This window comes from Nuphar pumila, chromosome 3 (genome assembly GCF_984573655.1).
Source record: "Nuphar pumila chromosome 3, dmNupPumi1.hap1.1, whole genome shotgun sequence".
In the NCBI taxonomy this organism is placed as follows: Eukaryota; Viridiplantae; Streptophyta; class Magnoliopsida; order Nymphaeales; family Nymphaeaceae; genus Nuphar; species Nuphar pumila.
The window spans coordinates 120,115,843-120,125,348 of record NC_143251.1 but is presented as its reverse complement, the minus strand read 5'-3'; the positions used below and the strand labels follow the sequence as shown (position 1 = coordinate 120,125,348).

The 9,506-nt window shown below is 40.4% G+C and overlaps 1 protein-coding gene across 1 annotated transcript; it reads right to left on the bottom strand.

The window, feature by feature from the left end:
* Window positions 1-7,010: 7,010 nt before the first annotated feature.
* LOC149843486 (uncharacterized) lies at window positions 7,011-9,120 on the bottom strand. The gene is made up of 2 exons (XM_090000921.1): window positions 7,452-9,120; window positions 7,011-7,125 (listed from the first exon to the last, which is right to left on the bottom strand). Exons 1-2 carry the CDS (start codon window positions 9,118-9,120, stop codon window positions 7,022-7,024), a joined length of 1,773 nt encoding a protein of 590 aa, XP_089857047.1. The 3' UTR covers window positions 7,011-7,021.
* Window positions 9,121-9,506: the final 386 nt, after the last annotated feature.

Below are 9,506 nucleotides of genomic sequence, written 5' to 3'. Positions count from 1 at the left end.
ACAGTTGGGTTAAATATGATAGCTAAATCATAGAGATGGACCGTTTTAACCAAGTGGTCTAGCACGGAATCCCACTTATTCCCCAACTTGGCCATTAAATCAAAAGAATATCCATTAATAATGAAATAACTGTTATTAAAAAAAAGCGGCTGTTATTGGTACTTATCAGTTGTCATTGTAGGTAGGGGTGGCAATTGGGTCGGGTTGGCGGATTGGCAGGTCGGGTTGGCGTGTCAGCATATCTCAACCCGAACCCGACCCGTTTATTAAACAGGTCGGCTGTGGCAAACACGAACCCGACCCGTTTAATAAACGGGTAACCCGACACGACCCGCCAACCCATTTAATAAATGGGTTGGGTCGGGTAAACGGGTTTTCAGGTTGGCGGGTCAGGTTGGCGGGTTGGCGGGTTGACGGATCGGGTTGGCAGGTATGCAGGTTGGCGGGTCGGGTTGATGGGTTGACGGGTCGGGTTGGCGGGTTGGCGGGTTGACCCACCCGCCTAACCCGTTTATTAAACGGGTCAGCCGGGTTGGCGGGTTGGCATACCCCCAACCCGAACCCGACCTGTTTAATAAACGGGTTACACGGGTCGACCCGTTTATTAAACGGGTTGGCTTAAGCCCAACCCGAACCCGCCTAAGAGGCGGGTTGGCGGGTCGGGTCAGAAATTGCCACCCCTAATTGTAGGTGCCCTCACGGGCTTGCTTCTACGGAAAGAGATTTCTTTGGTAACTCTTGACCAATGTTGTCACTTGTCAGTATCCGTATCGTTTGGCCAATGATTCAGGTAATCGTCGATATCGATACTCAAGTGAATTGTTTTGAATTGACTTAAAAATAATTAAAATTATTACATGCCAATCGAAAATGTCACGATGAAGAACCTTTGCCGAAAACCAAGGTTGCCAAACTAAGAAGCGAAACGATACGGGAAGCGAAAGCAAGAAGCGAGGCATTTTAAAATTTATATGAAGCGGAAAGCAAAGTTTCAATTTAAAAGCTAAATATAAATAAAAAATAAAGTAATATATAATCAAACAAAAAACAAATAAAAACTAAAATAAAATTGATCATTCATATATTTCATGATTTTTCTGTAAAAGAGTTAATTTTTTGTTAAAATCTAACGATGATGGTTACCAATTTAAAGAAAGTACATAGAAAGTGAGTGAAAGAGTGAGAGAAAATACATGAAAAAAATGAAAAAAAACGTAAGAAAAACATATAGTATGCATAAACCATGTGTATGAGAAGCGTGGGGAATCGAGCTTCCTCATGAAGTTTCAGAAGCGAGGAGTATCATGCTTCCGAAGCGAGTTTCCGGGAAGCGAGCTTCTCACCTACCTAAGAAGCTTCCGGTAACTCTAGGAAAAACCCAGGTGGGCCCCATGACCACCCTGCCGGAACGTAACGTAACATACAGTAAAATCATATAAAAATAATATAAAAATATTTTTATATTTATTAAAAAATAGCAAATTCAGGAGTGAAGCCTATCGATTCTGACAAGATTGATATTTATTACCCCTTTTCCTTTAAATCATTTCCCCCTAATAGGGATAATTTGTGGGTTAACATAGAGGGTCTTTTATCTAGTTGTTTCTTCTTTTTTTTTGTTTCTTCTCTAGTGAGTTGTAGTTTTTGGCACCATCACATCTTTCTCTCTCTCTCTCTCTCTCTCTTATTTAAACATATATACAGCCTATTTTAAGGCTTCACAATGAGCTGTTACCACAACTTGCAATTGTAGTTCAAACCAATCAGCAAGGAATTAGAGGAAGAACAATGAGCCAATTAATCCATCAGCTTTGAGATCCATGTCTAGTTACATGCTGCTGTAAACCGCAGCGCTGCATGGCCATTGAATATCAGAATCCATTGCCTTAAAAGGTTGCCATTACTATTTCAATTGTTTCCACCCTAACCATGTTAGATGGTAAAGTAACTATGCATCCCCTTGTGTTCAATCTGATATTAATAATAGGTGCATTCATCCATTTTCAAAATAATTCTGCAAAAAAATTATAAGCTCGACCACTGCAGAACAATTTCCATAAAGTAAGATGACATTAACATCCCTGTTTTCAGCATGCTCTGCCATCTTCTCATAAAAAGGAATTACTGCTGATAGACCACCAGCAACCGTTCAAAAAAATATTTAAATTGATCTTCTTTTTTAGCTTTCTCCTGTTTTTCTTATTTGTGTATTTCCCTTTAATTTAGTGGCAAGATAAATCATGCATGGAAAACAAAAACTTTACTCATTCGGTTGTGTTGCTTTGGCCAATATATTACAAACTCATTATTCTGGAGTATAGATTGAAAAACAAGATTGAATAAACTAGTCAGTATTGCAGATTTGCATAATGACCAGAGTGACATGCGTAATGGATTAGAAGCTGCAAGATACAACCATAGAAAAGTGCTTATATATTTTGCATTTGCAAGGCTTATAAAAGCTTAGACAATCAATTAAACTTCACTAACTAGATAACATAAAATTTTAGGCCTCAATCTTGCGCTTCAGATAGAAAATGATAACTCAGGATCTGCAAATTGCAGTGGTACATCTAGTTGTAGACAACAAACGTTAGTTTGTATGTACACTTGGGAGTTTCTGGATCTACTCGGTGTTTTTTCTTAGAACATGCCCAGAAACCATTTTCCTGGATTGATGGACTGGAAAGCATTCTCTGTATCGGCCTAACATGCACACATACTTTTATAACTAAATATGCCAGGTTGATTTCCATATATACTGGTGTTTGATTCTTATCCATCGTTGTGGTTCAAACCATTTCTTCACATGTTCACTAAACATGGCAGGTTCCCTACCGGCTATATATATATATATATATATGGCGTAGGCCCAAAGTAGAGTACCTTGGCAGAAAAATACTTTGGTTGGTAATGGCGACATGAGGTACAAACGGCTCCCATTACACCTGTGCCTCTGCAGTAATTGTGTATATTCTTCCGGCCTCTACTTTTAGTTAAATTATGAAGCTGCATTAGTAAGTACATTACTGTGTATTTGTGCTTGCTTATATTGATGCACAGATAGATGCCTGTATGCTAGTACACATACCTACATGTAATCTGCACAAGTCGGTGAGAAACACATAAAAGAAGTGTTTGCTTGATGGTGAACTAGCTGTGAGCGAATGTTAAGGAATCGACAGAACACATAGAGAGGGTTGACGTAGGCCGCTCGTGACCTACAGTGTTGTTGTTGGTGACCTCAGGAACATGTACAATCCTTACAAGATTACATTTTCATTTTTCCCTGTGCCTGACTTTGAGGAAGAGAAATGCATAGCTGAATGGAAGGCAGATTTTGAGCCCTTGACACCCACCATGCCACCACCAGAGAAAGCAAAGGAAGCAGCTCTCGGGTTTCTGCGTTTGTTCGAGAAGTTTTACTGTTCAATGAAATAATATGCAACTTCTACGAGCTAGTTCTGCTTGTCAGTACTTTCTCAAGGTTATGTGCATCTAATTAAAAGTGTAGTAATAATGTACGTTTATTTGTGTATGAATAGACATAATGGTGTAGATCTCTGTGTTCCTTGGTGTTTTTTTTCTGATGTTTGTTGGAAGATGTGATATCTGTGCTAGACAGTGCATCAAAACTCCTGTGACTAGACTGTGGCTCAGAAGTTTCTTGCATTTCAGTAATTGAGCCTGTGGCCAGACTCCAGACCATAGTCACCGGAAGCTTCTAAAAAATCCCGAATCTCGCTTCAGAAGTGCAAAATTATGCACTTTATGCTTCAAAAGTTTTATGGGAAGGTCGCTTCATTCAATATCCAGATTGAGGCCGTTGTTTAGAACAATTGGTTCATCAATTTTTTTTTACAACTTGTGCCAAAAAAATCTTGTTCGTTAGTGATTTATCACGAGAAAAATATTTGCTTCCAGACTTTGAAAGAGGTTATCCACATTTTATCTCAGGATAATGTTTGGTCATGTTGTTAGTGCCGTACTATCTAGCAAAACCCACCGATTAATGTTTTTTGGGAGTACTTGGTGGATTAATTTTATAGTTATGGACTATGTAGCTTAGGAAAAAATCATATTTTGGATCGTATAATTACATTACGTAAACAATCCATTCATGGGGACTCCGGTTGTCTGGTAGGAGCAGTTAGCGTATGTCACCTTGTGTTGGGACGCTGCAAGTTTTGTAACTGGCAGGGTCTGACTAACCCCAGCTTACTTATCATAAAAAAATAGAGCTTTAAAAATTAGATGGCCCTACAATGCATTGAAATTTCAGTAAAATAATGGGTGCTGATGACATGACCAAATGTTAAAACCTTTTTGATATGGCATTACTCTGGGTTGAGACCAATGTTATCAGTATAGCAGAAAATCGATAGGCTTTACCCTGAATCGGTTATTGTTTAGATAAATGCAAAAAATATTAAAAATCATTTATTATTATTATTTTAATACTATTTTAATGGTTTTAACATGTGTCACGTTATGATTGACACACAAATTTTTTTTTTTTTTGTTTTCTGGCTCGATACAGAACCATTCACTTGAGTATCGGTATCAGCCCATACAGCTGAATCGGTGGCCCAACGATTCAGGTATCGACATTGGTTGAGACAGGTTGCAAGAGGAAGATTGCTCTCTATGTTCCCTATTAAAGAAAAAGGTACGTCAGAGGGAGTGTTTCCCAGTTCAGAGACACATTAATGGAAAATCTTAGCTACCCATGTACTCTAAACCCACGACTGGAAAACACTGTTTTTTATTTTTCTTAGATCTGTCTCTCCTTGATCATGAATTTCCTGAATATATGCAGGTATTTCAAGAATTGAAAAATCAATGACCTCTCAAAAGTCGTACTTGTACTCAAAAAAACATGATTTAAAGATCAATCACTGTTAAACTTACCGTGTTGAACACATCCAGAGTCAGATTTGATCAACAGTGCCATCCTATATGAGTTTTTACCAAGGGGTTTGAATCCACGAATATAGCCAGTTTTAGCTAGGGCAAGAGAAAACCCGCATAACTTATGATATCGAATCTGAGGACGTAGAAAAAAAATCTATGTTACTACTCTTACCCAGATTAAACTCCGGAAGACAAGAATAATAGAAATTTGATAATAAAATAATTCATAAAACTAAACAAATAACTGAAATCGCAATCAATCGAGCTTCCCTAACAATCCTTATAATAAGTATTTATAGGGAATAAAACCTTATTCCTAATTAGATCTTAGATGAATCCATTACATAATAAAAATATTCAAAAAAGAAAACTCAAATCACCATTAGATCCAAATAGATCAGTTATGAACCTGGATTGTAGCTGCTCAGCTCTGCATCAACTTACCACACCTTGGCAAGCCTCCAATTGGTACAAGCCTTGAGGTCCCCCTTGCCACCAGGAAGTACACCCGGCTCCTACCATAAATGTAGTATAGTTGTCTCCAGGTACTCTGCTCTATAGAGAGAGATGCTGCAAATTTGATTTGGGCTAGTGAATGCATAAAATGGAATTTTCTTTTCTTTTCCCTCTTTCTTTTTCTTGTCAATAAAGATCCTAGATAGGCACAAGGGATCAGCCTATACGTGTTAAACATCAAAATTTCAGGATGGACTTTCAATCCTACTTCAAACACATCAGTGGCCATGCCCAAGCAACACAAAGGGAAGTTTTTGAAGTGACCACTGTTGTAAAACAAGCGCTTCCACACAGATCCCCCAGATTGCATGTGCTTAGCCTTGCCATTGCATATCATTGTGCTTTTGAGCTGTGGCAAGTAAAGAAGCAGTCTCAAGCCTCCAGGCAGATGATGAATTGATTTCCAGGATCAGGGCCTACAGTCCATAAAGCTCACATTGGTAAACTCTACTATCAGATTCAACACTTTTTTCAGTGGGAAAGTTGGTCATTGGATCCAGACCAAAAGAAATCATATTTGCATGAACCAAGTTGATCTTCAAGATTAGTTATTACAAACACAGGTGACATATGGATATGGATCACCAGCAGATTGGTACTCATTTTGCAGGCTACATTAAATTAAACAAAAAAAGAAAGAAAGAAAAATACATCACAAAAATGCAAAATTGGGTTTGAAATCAGAGATATACCACAACAACTGAAACTTTTCCTATATTTCCATGTACATACATGCTCCACGGGCATTGGAACACCATTATACAAATTTCTTTGCACTAAAAGAGTAGCAATAAACCACATTGGTATACAGTAAGAAATAAGAGATATCTTGTCATGCTGAAGCTTCCGCATGTGTTCATACACATGCTTGCAATATTGGAAAACCATGAAAAGCCTACCTCAAAAAGCACATGCATTTTCATATATAGCAGAACCCCTTGGCTCCTGCAACAGTTAACTAAGAACAGGAATTTTCTGATACTCAATCCTCTCCCTGAGCCCCTGAGGAAGGATGCATCTACCACCAAATTTTTGCTGCAAATATATCAGAATAGCAAACACAAGCCCTACAAAAGGAACGACAACATCCCAAGCAGCAGAGTAGAAATCCCATTCTGGATCAGCATAGAAGTAGGATGATCTAGACCCAGGGGCGTTGTATAGGGACCTGTATGCATCATATATGTGGGGAAAGGACCGGACAACTGTTAATCCAATGAAAAAGGAAGGTGTGAGCGTCTTCTCTTTCAAGTTTGAGAATAAGTTGAGTAGAACTTGTGGGAAGAGAAATCCATCAAGGACCAGCCCAGCAAAAGATTTGAGATCATCCAAAATGGAATGATGTATAACAGATGACTTCCAGTGAGCAAAGCATGCAACCAACCCACCAAAAATATAGAGTAAACATAAAACGAGAGATTTTCTTTCCGACACTAATGAGCTTGATCTCGCAGACCATACCAACTGGAGAAACCGAAACTGCAACAGAAAAGCTATCATGGTGACTACCCTCACAACTACTTCATCCACTTTGACCCATCCGCTGCTTGATTGCAGAATCTCCTGTCTGTGTTGATTGACAAAGACAGCTTCAAAGTTGAGCACTAGAGGCATCATATGACCAAGAGTAAGCACAGCAGTCATCACAAGTGACACAAAAGGAAGCACCTCTGGGTGTTTCTTCACATACAAAAGCTGTAACAAGACAAAGATAGATTCCAAAGTGAGGGATATAAGAACCATAGGTATCTCCATCTCCATCATAAAGATTGACATTCTCGTCTGATCTAAATATGGAACAAAAGAGAGCATCTGTAAAGGCTTAAAATAAAGAGGGTCGGAATTCTTCCTCATGCTCTTAATTGTGCCACTAAAGTGTTCGCTCGCAGACTTTTCTGCATTCAAAGGTGCTAACTGAAAATTCAAACTGATTTCACAATCCATGACATTAGTGCCATTTTCCTGGACAACACGGCGACAACCAATCATACAGAGATCGCCAGTCTCAGAATCATACACACCTTCAGCTGATATCACCACCATGTTTTCATGCATGTTCTCGGGAGAAACTTCACCCCATTGAAACATGGGAGAAAGCTGAAAGCCTATACTATAGCTTATGTTCAATGGGCCATGACCATTATTATACTTGGGTGGCGGGCCTGCATACTCAGGATCAAATGGACTTTTGACTGCAAATCCATTGCTATAGAAAGTTTCATAGTCATTAGCTAATGGATACAGGTAACCCCAACTGCGCTGTTTTAGTGAATTTTTCACAGCCACATCAAATCTCATGTCGCTAACGGAGTATCCATCAGGATATCGCCTTGCAGAATGCTTCCTACCAATCTTCTTGCCAACTTTGCACATCTCTCTCACTAGTTCAACCTGTGTGAATTCGTACTTCAAATTCAGTGGATTAACCAGATGCTGAGCCTCCTCCTGAGCAAAATCAAACCGACTAAAATACCCAGACTGATTCGACATTTTGTTACTCCAAATACTACCCGCGATAGTTTTTCTATTCTTAAGCGTCAATCTCGAAGAGAAGCTCACGTTCATCCCAATCGTACAATCACCAACCGAAGCATCCGCTAACGAATTTGAGTGATTCAAAAATCGACAAACCGAAACGCACAACTGATTGCTTTTCTCATCCCAAATCCCCTCACCGATCAATGTCATTTCAAGAGGAAAATCCCGAACAAGCCCACCGAACGGAAACGCGCCATTCGAAAACCCAAACAACAACAAAGCTTTCCCTTCGCTTGAACAGTCTACACTAGCGATCTCCATAGATGTCAAGAGACCTTCTTGGCCACCAAAAACGCTAAAATTCTCATATTTGCGCATCCTATCGTATTCTACAGCAAAAGGAAGGAGGTGGGGCATCCAGTTGAGCAAGTCACAGATGCTTCTGTTCAAACTCTGCACGCTATGCCCTGCATCAGCAGCAGCAGAACACATGCCTTCTGCTCGGGAACTCAAGCTGTAACTATGATTTCTACCAGAAACCGCTAACATAGAAATCGGTTCGACGTTATTCGCACCGCTAGCACCACCCTTCGGTACAAATTCCAAAACCCCGGTGATCAAACTACTACTGATCGTCGAATTCTTCGCGTAGCTAAGTTTCAAAACAGCAGAAAGATCGGAACTTGTACCTTTGAAAGGCGCACCCGATCCAGAACCAACCATACACAGCTTCCCCGACGATTCGTTCCAGAAACCCCTAAGAGATAGCGATACGCTGTTGCGCCTGAAAATCTTCGGTCTTCGAACATGAAACTTGGGCGATAGCGAAACGAGGGACGAATTCCACCGGCGCGCGCCTGTGATGATCAAATTGGCCTCGATCCCGAGAATTCCCGGCCGATCGGTGGCGTAGACCTCCCTCTCCATGAATCGGGCCGAGTCCACGGCATACACGAGCGATTGACGATCGCTCCTGCCAAGAAACCGCTCTCCGCCGCGGTACGCGAAGTTCACGGGGAGGCCGAGCGGCGGAGTTGGGGCTTCCTTCTTGGGAGTCGACTCCGGGACGATCGAGTCGCAGTGGGGCTTGTAGGAGATCTCGATCGAAGAAGAGCAGGGAGAACAGAGGAGGGAGAAGAGCAGGAGGAGCAGGAAGAAGAAGGAGGGGTTCGGAGGAGAAACCCTAGGAATCCAAGGGGATAAGATCGCCATTTTCGACAAAGATTTTCCTCCCCACCCTGCGTGGATTTCTGAGAGTCGTCTCGTCTCTCCCTTGGCCCCCCTTTTTATAGACGGGGACAAGGGAGGAAGACGAAGAAGAATATCCGCCGATTTTACTCATCTGAAGGGATCCTTCTTCATTGCCATCGTGTTTTTTATCATTCACGGGAATACCATTCCTTCACTTTTTGAAGCGTAGCTCGTGCGCTTTTTAGAGCCCACAAATTTGGAATATTAACGTTTTTTCTTTTTTTAGAAATTTAAAGATAGAAGCGTTCTTTCCTTCCCTTTTTTGTTTTTTTTATGAAGTCCTTTAAAATAGGAAAGTACCATATAGTGTTATCATAGTGACAAAAGTTGAAAAATGCAAAATATCG